The sequence below is a fragment of the Danio rerio genome, chromosome 23 (assembly GCF_049306965.1).
Source record: "Danio rerio strain Tuebingen ecotype United States chromosome 23, GRCz12tu, whole genome shotgun sequence".
NCBI classification, from domain to species: Eukaryota; Metazoa; Chordata; class Actinopteri; order Cypriniformes; family Danionidae; genus Danio; species Danio rerio.
This window is the reverse complement of record NC_133198.1, coordinates 25,527,499-25,544,841: the sequence shown is the minus strand read 5'-3', so window position 1 is coordinate 25,544,841 and position 17,343 is coordinate 25,527,499. Positions and strand designations below refer to the sequence as shown.

The 17,343-nt window shown below is 34.0% G+C and overlaps 2 protein-coding genes, 1 long non-coding RNA gene and 1 other non-coding gene across 10 annotated transcripts in view; 1 reads left to right on the top strand and 3 right to left on the bottom strand.

The window, feature by feature from the left end:
* Positions 1 to 8,274, bottom strand: gpr157 (G protein-coupled receptor 157). The gene is given in 4 exon segments (NM_001034174.1): positions 1 to 929; positions 1,070 to 1,264; positions 5,830 to 6,043; positions 7,746 to 8,274. Coding segments are annotated over 4 exon segments (978 nt in total). The 5' UTR covers positions 8,123 to 8,274; the 3' UTR covers positions 1 to 737.
* Positions 7,752 to 17,343, top strand: part of spsb1 (splA/ryanodine receptor domain and SOCS box containing 1) — a 101,964-nt gene continuing 92,372 nt past the window's right edge. The window contains exons 1-3 of the mRNA XM_073938113.1: positions 7,752 to 7,954; positions 11,375 to 11,466; positions 14,709 to 14,938. The gene's annotated coding sequence lies outside the window, so the exon portion shown is untranslated. The remainder of the gene's footprint in view (positions 7,955 to 11,374; positions 11,467 to 14,708; positions 14,939 to 17,343) is intronic.
* The window catches only part of LOC108181455 (uncharacterized), a 35,515-nt gene continuing 31,854 nt past the window's right edge, over positions 13,683 to 17,343 (bottom strand). For 4 of the 7 annotated variants that reach the window (XR_012398469.1, XR_011008468.2, XR_002456587.3 and 1 more), the window contains 2 exons: positions 14,632 to 15,084; positions 13,683 to 14,519 (listed from right to left, as the gene is read on the bottom strand). This is a non-coding gene — a long non-coding RNA (uncharacterized lncRNA). Of the gene's footprint in view, positions 14,520 to 14,631; positions 15,088 to 17,343 lie in introns of all 7 variants that reach the window. The other 3 variants (XR_012398473.1, XR_012398472.1, XR_012398470.1) reach the window with 1 other exon arrangement.
* On the bottom strand, positions 14,757 to 14,854 carry mir34a (microRNA 34a). Its single transcript, NR_029924.1, has one exon. It is a non-coding gene; the product is annotated as a microRNA 34a (primary transcript).

The window sequence follows — 17,343 nt, the reverse complement described above, 5'->3', positions numbered from 1 at the left end:
AAGTAATAAATTCTTTTATTGAAACAATAGATGCTCTGATAAAATATAATACAAATATAAATGGGTAATTACAGTACGTACAAGGTCATTTTAAAGGCATTGTGTGAAATAACAATAAATGTGCATATTTGCATGTCCTATTTGCAGAATTTGCTCATCTAGGTCTATACTACACTATATACAGTACAAAAAAGTGAATCAAGAAAACAGATATTATAGCACAAATTACTACACATACATATTAATACAGTATATAATACAAATAAATCATGCTTTAAAAAAAACACACACACATTTGATGTGATGTAATGTAATAACTCTGCATTATGAATGCATGTGCTTTGTCGGGGGGAAACAAATCCCTTGTAAAAACACTTCACAGTACATTTGCCATTTTGGTCACCAGATAATAAACTGCTGTATCCTCGCTTCCCCTGAGCTACAGATCTCATTTCTATTTAAATGAACATGAGATATCTGCGGCAGCCGAACGAAAACAGATTTGGAAGACAGAAAGCCTCTCGCCTAAAGTGCTGAGCTAAAGCGCTAACAGAAAGTGCGTTTGTGTTTTCCATGCTCTGCGGGTTTGGTGCATGTGACCGCAGTCCCCCCTGTAATCTGCCAAAGCGCTTGGTCAAACAACAAGGCTGAGCGGAAAGAGAGTAAGGCTCATAGAAAAGAGCCTATAAAGTCAGAGCTTTCTCTTCTGTATCATATACCGCGTCAAATATCAAGCATTATTCTTCACTGTTATCCTCTCTGTGTGAAACGGTATGATCGTTTGTCCTGTTCTGGGATGCTGATTCGGAGTTCCAGCTTCTGTCCTGACCTCTACAGAGCAGCAGAGCTATCAGCCGAGAGCGAATGGAAGGAGTGAACAGCACAAACATAATGCAGTTCGCAGCTCCTTGAAAGGTGTTTCCAATTCCCTATTAAAAAGAAAAATGGTTGAGTTTGCCCAATGCAATATTGGCATATACAGGTAAATGACTTTGATGAATTGCACATATAAACTCAAGAAAATGAAGTTCAATTTGAGGTAATTAAGTGGATCCAGGTGGAAACTCACATGCAAGGTCACCAGCACTGGGTTGTGTCCGGCGGGAGAGCTGGTCAGGAGGAGAAGGAAGCGGACGGTGCTCCACACACGAAGCATGATGAAGATGATTGGGATGAGGGTGAGCTTTCGGTCCGCAATGGACGACAGAGAGTGAGATACGGGGTTGCTGGTCAGGATGGGACGGTACTCGGACAGAGCTGCGTGCTTCAAAAATGAATATAATTAGTTAATTAGCTCACCTAGAAATAAGCATTTTATCAAGGCAAGAGAAATACATTACAAACAAATGCTGGGTTCACACAATTCCTTCATGTTGTTCCAACACAAACCGATTAGGTTAACTTCATTGCTTTTTACAAATTTAAGTGGATTGAACATAAAACAATTAAGTTGTTCCCGAAAAAACTCAAGAAATGTGTTGATTCAGCTCATTTTAAATAAGTAGCACCAAGCAGCAAGAATAATGTTTTGAGTGTTTTTGAGTGGCCTTATTCTTTGTCAAGTTCTCTGTGTTCCAGATATTGTGATATTAAAACCAACTGCCGAGATTTGTTTGTTTAGTCTGCAGGTAAAAATACTGCGTTAATTACATGTACATGGTTGTATTGAAATATTTTACTGTACCAAATGTGTGTTCTACCAATGATAAAAATGTGCTAGGATGAATGAAACATAGAAAGTTGCAGGGGGAAGATGTGCTGTTTCCAATTTGCATAGTATCCGTCCTAAATAGTATTTGAAAATGGAATTACTATGTCCCAAATCGTAGTATGTTGAAAAGAGTATGGCAAAGGTTCTCAGGTGGTTTACTATTTAAGTGTAGAATCGTCCATACTCTAACCACTGATATTTCCCACAATACATTGCATGTTGGACGTGAATTTGATTAGAACTACAAAAGCGAGTCAAAAGTGTAAATAAACTACAAACATGGTGGACGCGTGATACCAACTGTAAAGTAGAGAGGCTTCTGTAAAGATGTTATGACAGTTTATTAATATCTAGCCCACTGGGAAATATTTAAATAGCTTTTTCTGTGTTATATTTCATCTGAAACAATAATACTGAACTTATATAAAGACATGTTTGAACATTAAAGGTGCAGTAGGTGATTGTACTCAGAAACATGTTTTGTTGTGCTAGCTGAAAGTCTCTTCACAGTCCAATAGTAATGATTACAGCAAATGATCTAAATGTGTTCATAGCTTATTTATTTTTATATTCTGTGTAACGCACAAAACTAAAAAATGTTCAACGTATTAAATATTGTCGAGCCGGCATCTCCCATAATTCCGATAAGTAGTTCAAACTGTCTGTCAACAAATGCAGAGTTGGGTGTTTGAGCATCTCTGTTCACGCATATTCGCCATTAGTGTGTGCATGCCTGCATGACACGTGCACACGAGACAGTCACAGTCGTAGCAATATCAAATGCTGAACTGAAACTTTTCAAATTCCTAAATCAAAATTGGAGTTACTTTTGCACGCTGGAGAAAGAACAGCACCATGGATGAAGTATTTCTGTTAGACAGGTAATATATATTTTTGAACTATTTTAGCTTCACGCAAAGCTGATGTAGAGTGTGTTGTGTTATGAATGGGTTATATGCACAGAAGTGTTGTTCAGCCACTGAAATCTCCCAGCGAAATGGCTTTTTACATCATCGATAATGTAGATTTATATTTAATTTAACAACAAAGCATCAGTAAATATTCTGCCGCTATTCTGCCTAGCCTGCTTTATGAGCTGAAGTTGCTTATATATTCACATTGGGTAATTTCTGAACAATGACAGCCTGTAACATGCTTCCGATATTGTCTACCATGCTACTCTGAATATTCGCTCTAAAATAAAAAAGTGTGGCTTAGTAATAAGTCAAATTCCTGCATGCCACCGGCCAACCACTACATTCACTTCTAACGGGCGAATGACATGAACTAGTGGGTTGTCTGCTGTCATGTTGCGGTGGGCGCGTTCGTGATTTCAGAAGGCGTGGTTTTGAAACACAGTCCCTCCCCTGCTGTCCAAAGCTAATATGCTAACCGATTAGCATTTTGGCAGATCACTAACTGTACCTTTAACGTCTAAATGGAGATTAACCTGCTGCTGCTTCTCCAATAAGGTACGGAGTTATAACAGAAATGTGAATGACGTTTAGATGATGACAGGGGATGCTACTGAGCAACATAACAATTTGTTAACGAGGAAGTCATATGTCCCAGAGCTTGCATACTCTTCTGTTACACACTCAAAAGATATGTTTTTCTTTCAAAACAAAGGTACATACTTTTAGGGCGTATGGATGCTGTTTCTATAGTAATAGATTGACAAAAGTCTCTAGGATTGTTGCTAAAAAGTAAATGCAAAACTATATGTATTCTACAAAAGAAGGTTTATAATAACCAAATACAGTTGTTAAAAATAAGAAGCTGTACAATGCACACCGTGAAATTAAATATGTACTTTATGAATCAGCATAAGATTGTTTTGAGTTTCCATATTATTGGGCTAGTTTTGTTAGTTGGATGAACACAGCATGTGACCTCTGTTATTGACCTTCTTCCATTTAAAAGCAGGCAGAGCCATTGGACATCTTATTAGCTTGAGAATTCTGGTCTCATTCACTCGTTTAGCCTTAAAATCAGCTTGTTATGCTGACTGATGTTGTAAACTGGCATTTTCTTATTCTATAATTTTATTTTTATGTATATTCATAAACACACTTTTTTGTAGAGTAAGTATTTTGGACGTTCACTGCCCCTTGTTATTCTAATCACTTTTAGGCAAATGAATCAGAAGTCTTTAAACAATTGCAAAAAAAAAAGGAGCAAACGTCCACATTTCGGAATATGGTGAAAATAGAGGAACCAAATCAACATAAATCTGTAAATTAACAGCTAAACAACTGCATTTAAACAGAAATTGCCTATAGCTTGTGATTCACTAGTGTTTGTCCATTTATTTACACTTTTGAATTGCATTAAGTAACCACTCTTAGGATAAAATAACCATTACAGTTTGGTACCTGATCACTATGGTTTTTGGAACATTGATTACTATTTGTATAACCAGTATTACAACAAATAACACAGTATGCTTACGACAAAAAAAACATGGTGTAGTAATGCGGAAACTGTATTTCATATTTGCATTTATGTTTACTCATTTAGCACAAGCTTTTATTCAAAATGAAAAACAAAACAAATTATTTTTGTAAGTGCTAATTTCTGTTCTGACGACTTCTGGTTTTCTCAGATTATCTTAATTTTATAGAGAAACTTACTATTAGAATAATCTAATTACTTTCTGCAGACCATGAATAACGTCCAAGAGTCTTTCCACAGTTATATGACAGATGTGTTAAATATTACTGTACTGTACAGAATACACATGAACACACACCAAAACAATCTAACAGTGAGTGAACTCAAAAGAGCTCTTTCCACTGATACCCTTTAGATGCTAATGCTTATTAAAATGTCAACCGTAATGTTATTTTCATTACATTATTATTTGAAACTTTGTACAGGACATAGTTTTGGAAGTGTTATGCTTAAGTGAGCAAATAAATCTAATAAAAAGATGTAGTCCTAAATGCATTTTATGCCAAAGCAATGCTGAATGACCCACAGCCATATCACCCTGCAGCCCAAGACTGGCAAATGACTGAAGCAGCGCTGAGCCTGGTCAGTACCTGGATGGGAGACCACATGGGAAAACTAGGTTGCTGTTGGACGTGGTGTTGGTGAGACCAGCAGGGGGCGCTTAACCTGTGGTCTGTGTAAGTCCTATTGCCCCAGTATAGTGAAGGTCACTATACCGCCTAGGTCGCCTCTATGGAAGCGCCGGCCCTGGGTGTAACCTAGGTGTCCTGGCCAAATACCATCAATCAGCCCTTACCAATCATGGCCTCTCAATCATCCCCATCCCCAAAATTGGCTCTATCACTATAGCTGGTGTGTGGTGAGCCATTGTCCTGTGGCTGCCTTCACATCATCAAAGTGGATACTGCACACTTGTGGTAGTGTTGAGAGGCCTCCCTCATGATTGTGAAGCATTTTTGGTGTATAGCCATACACAATAAATGCCCTATATAAATACACATTACATGTTGTACTTGTTTACTTTTTTTAATCAAATAAATGCAGCCTTGGTGAGCAAAAGAAATGTATTTCAAAAACATCTTACTGATGCCATATTTTGTACTGTAGTGTAAATGATTTTCTAGTGTAAATTAACGGTTTGAGTTTGGTTCATCTGTCAGTTTTAAAGATGTACTGGAAATGGCTGGCAAACCTCAAAACCACAAAGTGATTTTAATTCTTCCGGTGCAAGGAAACAGTATAACCACCCAACCCCATTGTGCTGTCTTTAAAATGTTTCAGTTTGACAAGTATGTCTGCCTGTTTTTAATATCATATGTAGAATATTTTTAATAAAAAGCTCTTGACTAAGATAAAAAAAAACTTTCTTAAGCACTGAATATATCTGATACTTTTCCAACTGTTTTTTTTTCAAAGACAGTACTTACATTTTGTAGCCTTTGAAATATTTTTATAGATCAAAAATATATTAATAACAAAAATCTCCATGACCTTTAAAGATGTTATTAACTTCCATGACATTTCCAGGCCTGGAAATCACTATTCTGTGATATATGTGCCTAATACATTAACTCTGAAAGTTATTCCAGAAATGACTTGTCTTTGAGTTGATAAAAATGTCATGCAAACTTGTAATGTTAAATGAATGAGCTTGGAGGACTTACTGCTCTGTAAATGTGTATCTTAATGAGGATGTACAGGACAGGCAGCGTGACATAGGCAATGAACTCCCAGATCTTCCCGGTGAGCAGCATCCATAACACGTGGTCTTCAGCCTGGATGTTCACCCAGCACCAGCCTACAGACACTTCAGAGGCATCATAGCCGATCTTGTGCAGAGACAGCGCTGCCACAGTGATGGCGAAAGGAACGCCCCAGCTGACATAAACCACAAGTCACAAGATCAGACTGGAAACAGCTCAGGAGAACCATAGTTCATTGTAGTTTTTGCAGATATAATATATAAGATCATTTGTCTTTCTGAAAGCTAAATGATGTAATTTTAACATTTAAAAATAGAAATGGATAAGAAATATAATTATGTTAAAAAAGAACTGGGGATTTTAATTTTGAAAACAACAGAGCTTAATGCTTAAACTTGACATTACATGAGTGTCATACTTTTTTTTACCATTATTTAAAAAAGAAATCCACTAAGATGTTATTCAGTGCAACAACGGTTTATATCTCAGAATTTCTGCCATGAAACTCTATGCGCACACACTGATAGGTAGGGCCAGACGGAATCTGCGGACGGTTTTTGCTATTTCAGTGGAAAATTTTGCTACAAATCTGGGAATTTGTGCAGAATTATTTCAGGAGTATCAAAACTAAAACCTTAACATATGAAATAAAAAATAATATCTTTTTAACTTTTATTTAATGTTTAAAATGCAAATCCAATTAGATTCACTTTATTTGGTAAACAAAGCAAGTCTCTCACATAATGTATCTACTAAAAGACTGAAAATATTACTGTACAAATGGCATTGTACAAAAATCAGATAAACATTTTCATATTAGTCAATAATGTTACTGTAATTAATTTAAAAAAATGAATAAATATAGATTTACAACAATTTACTCAGGTAAATAAACAGAATTAACGGTGGGGTAAAAATCTGCGGAATTCTGTGGAAAATCCACCTGTGTTTAAATCTGCTACGGGGTTTACATTATGTTTGCAGCAGCAGCGTGTTATATTCTCAGATAGCATGACTGTGTATATACTGGCAGTAACAGGTTGAGGTACTTGCTCTGCCATAATCAAAGCAACCGTGTAGCAGCAGCTTAGCAGATCTATTTCGCCAAGACCAAATACATCAACATTGCCATATAAATATTTATAACCATTCTAAATCCCGAGAGTGTTGATGACAGACGTATGTTGTTTCATTTTTACATAAAATATCTGACATTTTACCCATATTTTTAGATTTTATTATTTTAGTTTTTCAGTAAAACTTTTAAGGTTTGCACTTTATAAGCATTTAAAATGTTTCAGATTTACATAAAATCACTTTTTAATTTATTTAACTTCTGCAGACACCAAAAGGGGACATGTATGTAATCCTTGGCACAAATAAACTCTGCTTTTTCTTTTACTAACATCATTGAATATATAAACAAGTGAATTTGTTCACTATTTATATTTATTCAGAATAAACTAAAGCACAAATATTCTATATTTATGAAGTATATTGATTTACTATATTTATTTTAGTTTACTTTGCTGCTTTGTATCAAAATTGCATATAAACCTAAAGTTGCTCTGACAGTCAACTCAACCTTAGAATTAATACTTAATAAATAGCAACTTATGTATCAAATATACAACAATAATTAAACAAAGTTACACGAATTACAGAATAAAAGTTTAGTTTAACTGATACTAAACTGTTGGTATACCTGTAAACTTTTAAAGGAGATATCTACTTTCTTCTAACAACTTTTTGGGTGAGAAAAACATACAGATGTGAGTACATTTTGACTGTAGCTAGTGTGAGTATTTTGGGTAACTGTCCCTTTAAGATCATCCTGGCAGTGAAGAAACGCTTCGAAGAGTTTAACGTTGTGTTACCTGATCAGATGAAAATACAGCACCAAGTTGTCGGCTTGTCTCTGGCTGGACTTCACAATAAAAACATACAAGTAGATGGCAATAGCCACAGTCCAAAAGAATGAGCTGGTGTTAGCGAAAGTGGAAACTGCTCCTTGAGCAATACAATCCCAAGAGTCAGATTTAAAAATCTGGCAAACTCCATAGAAGTACGACAGCGCGGAGAGAAGGTCAGAAACCGACAGATACACGAGCAGCTTCCTCGGTGTAGTTCTAAGATCAAGCCAACTTACATACGTGCTTATGATCAAAAGTGAGCCAAAAAACGAAAGTACACATGATGTCAGAATAACAACCTGTTCGTAAACATACACCTCCGTCTGATTTACCTCGGCCATTGTTTTTCTGTGTATAAGAGTTACTTAAAGCTCTACCTGCGGCTTGTTTGCGCGTTTGTTCAATGTTTCCTGAAGTCTAAACTCATTTAAAGTAACGAATCCACTTGTATCCTAGAGAGATTTCCAGTCCACTTTTCCCCTGACGAAGCATTACTCCGTAAAACACGACGGGCTTTAAGATCTAGCGGTGTAAGAGGCTTCACAAAAGCCAGTCCGACAGCTTCTTTACCAATGCTGAGAGCTGAGACAGTGAAACAATGCCTCGACAGTAACAACGAATCAAAACATTGTGATTTCCTTCGACATTTTTCTATTTTACTTCCTTTATTAAACATACTAAAAGTACCACAACTTTTAAGTCTTAGCTTGACCAACAGTTTTTAAAAAAAAGGTGAAATAATGGGGGAATGCTTCATTAAGTGTTTTGAATCGTTTGAATCAATTCACCAAAAAGATTCATGCAGAATAGTTCACTGATTCTTTTGATAAAACATAGACTTCACTGGACTACTTCACTTACAGTAAAAATGAAATTGTAACCACTATTTAGGCTACTTAAATTTAGGTTCCAAACCTTTACATTTATTTTTTCTGTCAAGAATAAAGCTAAAACTCCAGGGTGGCATGTAGCTTCACAGCAAGAAGGTCGCTGGTTCAGGGCTGGGTCAGTTGGCATTTTTGTATGGAGTTTGCATGTTCTCCTTGTGTTTGCGTGGGTTTCCTCCAGGTGCTCCGGATTCCCCCACATACCAAAGACATGCGGTATGCATTGGGTGAACTAAATTGGCCGTAGTGTGTAACTGTCTGTGAATGTGAGAGTTTGAGGGTTTTTCCCAGTACTGGGTTGTGGTTGGACTTATGCTGGAATAGATGACGATTCATTCCGCTGTGGCGACACCTGATAAATAAGGGACTAAGCCATGAATGAATGAATGCGGAATGAAATATAATCAGACTTCCACAAAGGAAAATCAAATACCATGGACGTCAGTTACAGGTTTCCAACTTTTTCAATTTCAAAATATTTTCGTTTGTGTTCAAGAAACTAAGGAAGCTCAAATAAGTGTGTAACAAGAAGAGGATGAATAAATAATGACATACGTGTCAGCTTTTGTGTAAACAATCACGTTAAAGTTCCTGTAAAATCAAAATGTATTATGTTTGCTAGCCCACATGGCTATTCTTTAGGTGAACAGTTACTTTGTGCAAGTTAATCAACAGAAAAAAAATGTGATCTGCTTCCACATTTGGAGTGTGGTCCTTCTCGATGTCAGTTTGACGGCTTCACAAGTTAACATTATGGAAGCTTGTTTTCTCAACTTAAAATCACATGATACGTTTTGTGATTCGACCTTGTTAAAAAACTCAGAATTGTGAGAAACAAGTCACTATTACATTTACATTTTTAATTTTCTTTTTCTTTTAATGTTTTATTAGATTGTAATTTTCTTAGAACTACAAGTTTATCTATTAGAAAGTGAAAATAAGTCAGAATATCAAGTTTATATTGCACAATACCGAATATATAACATGATAAACTTTTTTCCCCTAAGAATTATACTTTACTGTAATTACATGTCAGGATTGTGTTTTTGTCTGCTAGTTACTGTTTTTCTCCTAATTGTGATATTGTTTTTACAAAAAGGAATATATTGAGTTGAAGTCAGATTTATTAGCACCTCCCTTTGATTTTCTTTTTTAAATATTTCCCAAATGATGTTTAATAAAGCAAGGACATTTTTACAGTATGTCTGATAATATTTTTTTCTTCTGGAGAAAGTCTTGTTTTATTTCGGCTAGAATAAAAGCAGTTTTAAATTTTTAAAAACCATTTAAGTTAAATTTTTTTAGCCTCTTTAAGCTATATTTTTTGATAGTAGAACAAATCATCGTTATACAATAACTTGAGTAATTACCTTAACCTGCCTAGTTAACCTAATTAAGCCTTTAAATGTCACTTTAAGCTGTATAGAAGTGTCTTGAAAAATATCTAGTCAAATATTATTTACTGTCATCATGGCAAAGATAAAATAAATCAGTTATTAGAAATGAGTTATTAAAACTATTATGCATAGATATGTGCTGAAAAAATCTTCTCTCCGTTAAACAGAAATTGGGGAAAAAATAAACGGGGGCTAATAATGCAGGGGGGTTTTAAATTTTGACTTCAACTGTATATTACAATTCAGTCATTATAACTATCAATGTGGGTTGCTATCCTGCAATTCTGAAAAAAATTAAAGGAAAATCAAATATTTTGTGAGAGAAAATTATCAAAAACTCTTTCTTTCCGAGCGATTCTACGAATCGCCCATAATACAGATTACTTAAATGAATCATTAAATCATTCTGAATGAATATTTTGAGTGGCTTTAATATTAAAAAAAAAAATTAAAGCAACAGCTCCTACGATTTTTTTTTCAAGGTTGCAAAACCTGTAAGTTTTTTTTTCTGTGGTACACAAAATCAGATATCATTCATTTGAAGGGGGAGTCCACCTCACCGTAAACTTGTTTACAAGATTAAAGGTAATGTTGTAAATAATGAGTAATATTGTTGTAAATAATCCATATTGCAGGGACCTCAACACATTTTCCAGAGCTAAAGATATTAATTTGTTTGGCATGTATGTTTTTTGCGTCTTCAAAGTAATGGTAGCCTATTCATTTCAAAATCTGGAATGTGTTTCTCACAATTGTGATTTGTCTCTCTCCGCAAAACTCTCCATTCATAAACCAAGGAAGCAGTAAATAGCCTATAGTTTCCAAACATTCTCTTTCTTCATAATGGTAATCCCTCTCAGTCTAATATATCTTTCGTTTAGTTTTATTAGTGATGGATCTAGTGCATTTTAACATTCCAATGGAACTGTGAGATAACTATGCAACATCTTATGTGCAAGCAATGCGGCATCGTAATGAGTCTGCAATTATTTTCAATTAAACATCTGCAGTCACTACATTGCACCATTAGATGGCGCAACATGAACTTCTATCGAGCTTTAGACCTTCCGTCTAGTTGTGATTTCACTTTGATCAAGATTTTCCTGTTTAATGTGGAAGCTTGTCTGCATTAACCACATTACATAATCCGTGTCTGTAGGTTTGTTGTTGGGGTTTTTGAAGTGAGTCAATAATTCAACTTCCTGGAAGATTTCTGTCTGGTTTTGGTTTATTATTTAGAATTACATTGAGGTAAATGCATCTCATTTCATCACATTCGGTCCCAGTGTGACGCAACATTTTATTTCAGGCGAAGAAAACAAAAGGTGGAGAAGAGAAAATGAAAAATCAATGCTTGATCCTGCATTAGAGGCAACCCGTAGTTCTCCTTTCATCACTTCGGTGAGCTGTACATTCATTTGTCACTATTCTCATTACTCCATGTGCTTGTTACAATTCCAAAAAATGTGGAGGTGGCTTTTAAAAATACTCTTTAGCTTGTCAGACATCACCAACATAAATGGCTTAGGCATTCTGTATTTTCCTGCCTTGCACTTTAAATTAAAGCATATCTAAATTCTGCCAGCAAGGTGTGAAGGTGCAGCCTAAAAGATCTCGAAAGTGAGCATAAAATATGAGTCCTTCAACCACACAGGCACTGTAAATGTGTTAAACTTGCATGCAAAAATTGAAGACATTAGAAATGTTATTAAATTATTAAAATCTAAATTTTTTTTGGTAAAAATTAGTGATTTGAAGGAGACCGACGGTTTAAAGATTTAAAAATGGTGATTAATTATTTTGAGACTGCAATGTAATCCTCAATATATTTTAATATGTCATCAAATGATTCTTGTTCTAATAACAAACTGTTTTATATTTTACTGTATTATATGTCTGGTTTACTAGGCGAGCACAGTTTGGATCTGTTTTGAAAGATACATGTAAATTAAATTGAAATAATACAACGCAAACTCAAGAGATAAACAAATTAAATTAATAGGTTTGTGATTTTCAGAAAGTTTGTGAAGGGTACTCTTTATTCAGTTGCATTTTAAACACACTTTCAGAGTACAATTTAAAACGGAGTGCTTCAGTATGTCTTCAAAGACCTTATTAAATTGATTTGCGGACAAGTTCAAGTTATTATTGCCACATTGATTTGATTACATCAAAACCTCAAGTGAGTTACAAGGGTTTTATTCACCTGTACCCTTTTGAGGATCAACAACAACCCAAACACAAACACTGACTTGCTTAACATATACAGCAGAAATAAATAACACATCATGGAAAAATGACAACGTTTTAAGAAGTTTTTTTTATTATTAAAAATACATTCATACAGTATTATTAACAAACTGATACACATCATAATTTATTTAAGTTACTTATTTTACTTTTTCATTCATACAGCATTATTATTATAATTATAAAAGTTTATTACTATGCATTTCAAGTGCATAAATATTAATACATTATCATAGCAGCTTCATAAAAACAACATTGTTTATTTAACGTGTTAATTTGTTTTTGTTGTAAATAACTAAAATTTAGTTGCCATTTCTGAGTGAACACAGGATATATTTATTTTTACATATTTTCATTTTCATTTCTTTTATATAAATAATATTTAAGAGTATGTAACATAAAATGTTATTTTCAAAACAGGAATGAGAAGTATTTTGGTCCACCATTATGATTGTAATACGTTTTGGTTGATTAGTAAGTTGATACACATCATAATTTTATTTAGGCCCAATCCCAATTCCATTTTTGTAGCAGACACTGTAAAAAGCTTACTCCCAGCCACTAGACTTTTTCTGACAGGGTATTCGAGTGTCATCGAGTGTCAGAATGTTGTGGGACTGCTATACAGGAGTTATTATTATGCAATATAGACAGGGAAATTTAGTGTTTTTTTTTTTATTTAAGGATTTTTTTAAAAACACGAAAAACCACGAATGCGGTCATGAATATATTAAAACATCTGCTTGTTTGTTGTAAAAATTTGTAATAATGACAAAAAATACTAATTTATGGATCTCTTTAACTCTGGGTGCAGTTATCCTGCCGTTGTGGCTGGTGTATTCTGGGAAATTTTCTTACCCTTTGGTTTCGAGTTTGTTCCTAAAAAATCTCCGTTCGAAGGGCTATCTACCTCTTCCCCTTAGCCCTATGCCTTCAAGCTTAAGGGAATTGAGACACTCCTAACCCTTTACATAAGCACGCAAATCAAGGAGTAGGGGTAAGGGAAAGGGCTAAAGCAGGGGTCACCAATCTCGGTCCTGGAGGGCCGGTGTCCCTACAGGGTTTAGCTCCAACTTGCTTCAACACACCTGCCTGGATGTTTCAAGTATACACTGTGGGTATATATTTATTTGAACATATTTTCATTTCATTTATTTTATATAAAGCAGATTTAAGAGTATGTAATATAAATGATATATTCAAAACATTAATGAGAAATATTTTGGTCCGTCATTATGATGGTAATACGTTTAGGTCAATTAGCAAATTAATACCCATCATAATTTATTTACATGTTATTTTACTATTTTAGTCTTTATGTTTTATTTATACAGCAGAAAGAAATAACACAACAAGAAAAAACGACAACATTTTAAGATGTTTTTATTAAAACACATTCATACAGCAATATTATTCTTATTGTAAAAGAGTTTATTACAATGCATTTCAAGTGCGTAAACATTAATACATAGGTCATCATTATCATAGCAACTTCATAAATATTAACATTGTTTATTTAATGTTTTACTTTGTTTTTTGTTTTAATAACTGTAAAATTGTTCAGTGAACACTGTGGGCATTTTCTTGTACATGTATTTATTTGTATTTTCATTTCATTTATATTATATAAATAAGATTTAAGAGTATGTAACATAAAATGCTATATTCAAAACATTAATCAGAAGTATTTTGGTCCATCATTAATACATTTTAGTCGATTATCAAATTGATACACATCATAATTTATTTACATGTTATTTTACTTTTTAACTAACTGTAAAATTTATTATATCCAAAATTATTCTTTATATGTTTTACATTTTATACATATTTTTTACTTTGTAAATACGTTATAATGTTTTGATTCATCATTGTAATCTTCAATTGTAATGTTATTTTTTATTTCTATAGCGCTTTTACAATGCAAATTGTGTTAAAGAAACTTAACATAGAAGTTCTAGTAAATTGAAGAGGTGTCAGTCCAGTTTTCAGAGTTCAGTTTAGTTCAGTTAATTTTGCTCCATTAGCAGCTTCATAACAAACACATCCCGTCATAAGCTGAATATGTCATCAGACCATAAGCTAAGTATAAACAGGTCACGCCATGTCATGACAGTGCTGCGAAACTGCGAAATCTGGTCAGCTGATATTCACAATAACACTTGACTGAATCACTCCTGCTTTCATTGTAGATAAAAAACAATCTATGAGAAAAAAAGAGCAAACCTACAGTAAGCATGAATCAATTTCAACACTAATGAAATGACTCAGGCTACATTTTGTAACAGCAAAGACGAAACAAAAGCAGACACTCACGATTAGAAGAATGAATGAGACGGGAAGCTTGATAACATGCACAGACTCTAGATCTGTCTTTTCTCATCTCTCTCCAGGCTCTGAATGCTCGAGCGGGGTTGACTGGATGGATGAATGGGCTTTTAAAGGTGACGAGTTTCTGCGGCAGTATACTTGCTGATTGCTTCGTTCTCACTCCACACAACAACCAGCTAAGACACTGCCAGAGAACCACTCACAGCAGCGGCCCGAACCCCTCGCTCGCTTCAGCATCTCCTGCATCTTCTGGAAAGTCTCCCTGTTTTAACGACTGTCCCGTCTTCTGCAGGTAAGATCCTGGATGCTTTATCCTCTGCTCATTAAACGTCCGCAGTTCTTGTATATGACAGCCAGGGACAGAGGTAGTTTTCCCCTGACCAAATAAACCTTTGTTCTGCTTTCGCTTTCCAAAAGATGACGGTATAGGTGAGGCGTCTGCTGAAAACACACACAGAGAAGAGAAAAAAAACAAACTCATACTTCCAGTTTATGACATCTCACTGCTCCCTGCACTGCAAATGAAAACATGTGTGACGTAATGTAGGGAATTACAGCAGTCACAAGTCCATTTTTTTTTCTATCAGGATTTTTTGTTGTTTAGTTAGAAGTAAATAGAAATATCCTGTCAAAATGATTTAGATGTTAAATAATAAAGTGAAACTAATTGTAAAAATGCATGTGTAAACTTTTTTTTTTAAATGTTTCCCAAATACTGTTTAATGGAGGAAGATTTTTTAAACACATTTAAACTTAATTTTCTTTGTCTTCGCATGATGATAGTAAATAATATTAGGTATGCACAATATATCAGTGGCCATATTGTTATCAGCCGATAAATGCTATTTTTAATGTTATCATTATCAGTCCGATATTAAAATTAGGTCGATATCGTTAAGCCGATGGAATACGTTATAGTACAGAACTGCCTGCCTTACCCATGCGTGGGTTGAAAATTTTCAGACTGTCCATCGATATTTTAATTATTTTAATTTATTTTAATTATTTTAATTAATTATTAAATTGTTTAAATTCATTTTAAATAAAAGAAGATAAATACACCAAACTATTTTACATTAAAGTTGGCATGGTTAATTTCCTAATTTATTTAATAATATTTAAAATTATTAGAAAAGATCATTTTGTTATGTATTAAGTAATGCAGTATTAACTATATAACTTATTGCAATTAAAACAATCACATTTATAACACAGTGGAGTTAAGTGCTGAATACACTAGTCAAGCAGAATCTGCCTTTGCCTTGATTTGACAGCAAGTACATTTTAAACTAAATTACAGCATTTAAATTTAACATTCCATTTAACTTAATGTAGCTTTTTTGAAGCGCAACAATAAAACATATAAATAAAAGTTTACATTAAATTCGAAATGACAATCTCGAAACCATCCTTATCATTCTCTCTCTCTTCTTAGATGGGATGACATGCCAAATCAAAGGTTAGCATGGGCCAACTTTGGCCTGCGGGTCCTAGTTTGGGTGTCTGTGGTGTAGAGCTACAATTATTTATCTTGTGTTATATCTACAGTTAAAGTTAAATTATTAAGGCCCCGTTGACTTTTTTCTTTATTAAATAATGATGTATAACAGAGCAATGAAATTTTCACAGTATGTCTGATAAAATTTTTTCTTCTGAAAAAAGTCTTATTTGTTTTATTTAGGCTAGAATAAAAGCAGTTTATATATATATATATATATATATATATATATATATATATATATATATATATATATATATATATATATATATATATATATATATATATATATATATATATATATATATAAACATTTTAGGGTCAAAATTATTAGCCCCTTTTTATATATATTTTCTTTGATAGCCTACAGAACAAACCATCATTAAACAATTACTGGCCTAATTACCCTAACTTGCCTAGTTACCCTAATTAAACTAGTAAAGCTTTTAAATGCCACTTTAAGCTGTGTCTTGGAAAATATCTAGTGAAATATTATGTATAGTCATCATGGCAAAGATAAAATAAATTGGTTATTAGAAATGAGTTATTAAAACTATTATGTTTAGACATGTGTTGAAAAACCTTCTCTCCGTTAAACAGAAATTGGGGAAAAAAAGTAAACCGGGGCTAATAATTCAGGGGGGCTAATAATTCTGACTTCAACTGTATATCACATATATTTTGGTAGAACATACTATGCTTCATAGGTAAACATTATAGAAGTGTTCAAAATAGGTAAAGTTTTTACCTCTAAAATTATTTTGCATAAACATTTTCCTCTAAATAAGATAACATTACTGATTAGAAACAAACCAGAAAATGAAAAGTACAAAGGGGACATTGATGACTGAAGACAGAAAGTACCAAAAATCACAGTTCCCATATCTAAAATATGATTTCATTCTAGCTACATGACACTGACTTCCAAGTTAGCATTCAGTAAAAGCCCTGGCTGAGCCCACAACACTCACCTTTAATAATCACAAGACAGACCGAAACAAACCTTGCGGAAACACTGACGTAGCTCTCTTCCTACACTTTACGGTAGTTTGGCTATACCCCGCTAAATCTCCATCCAGTGTAAACAAGCCCATAAAGCTTACATCCAACAGAAACTCTTGATCCTCAGAAGAAAAAAAACATGAGTTTGAGAGGCCGCCACACCTCAGGGAGGGGAAAGCACACCTTCCTTTATTACT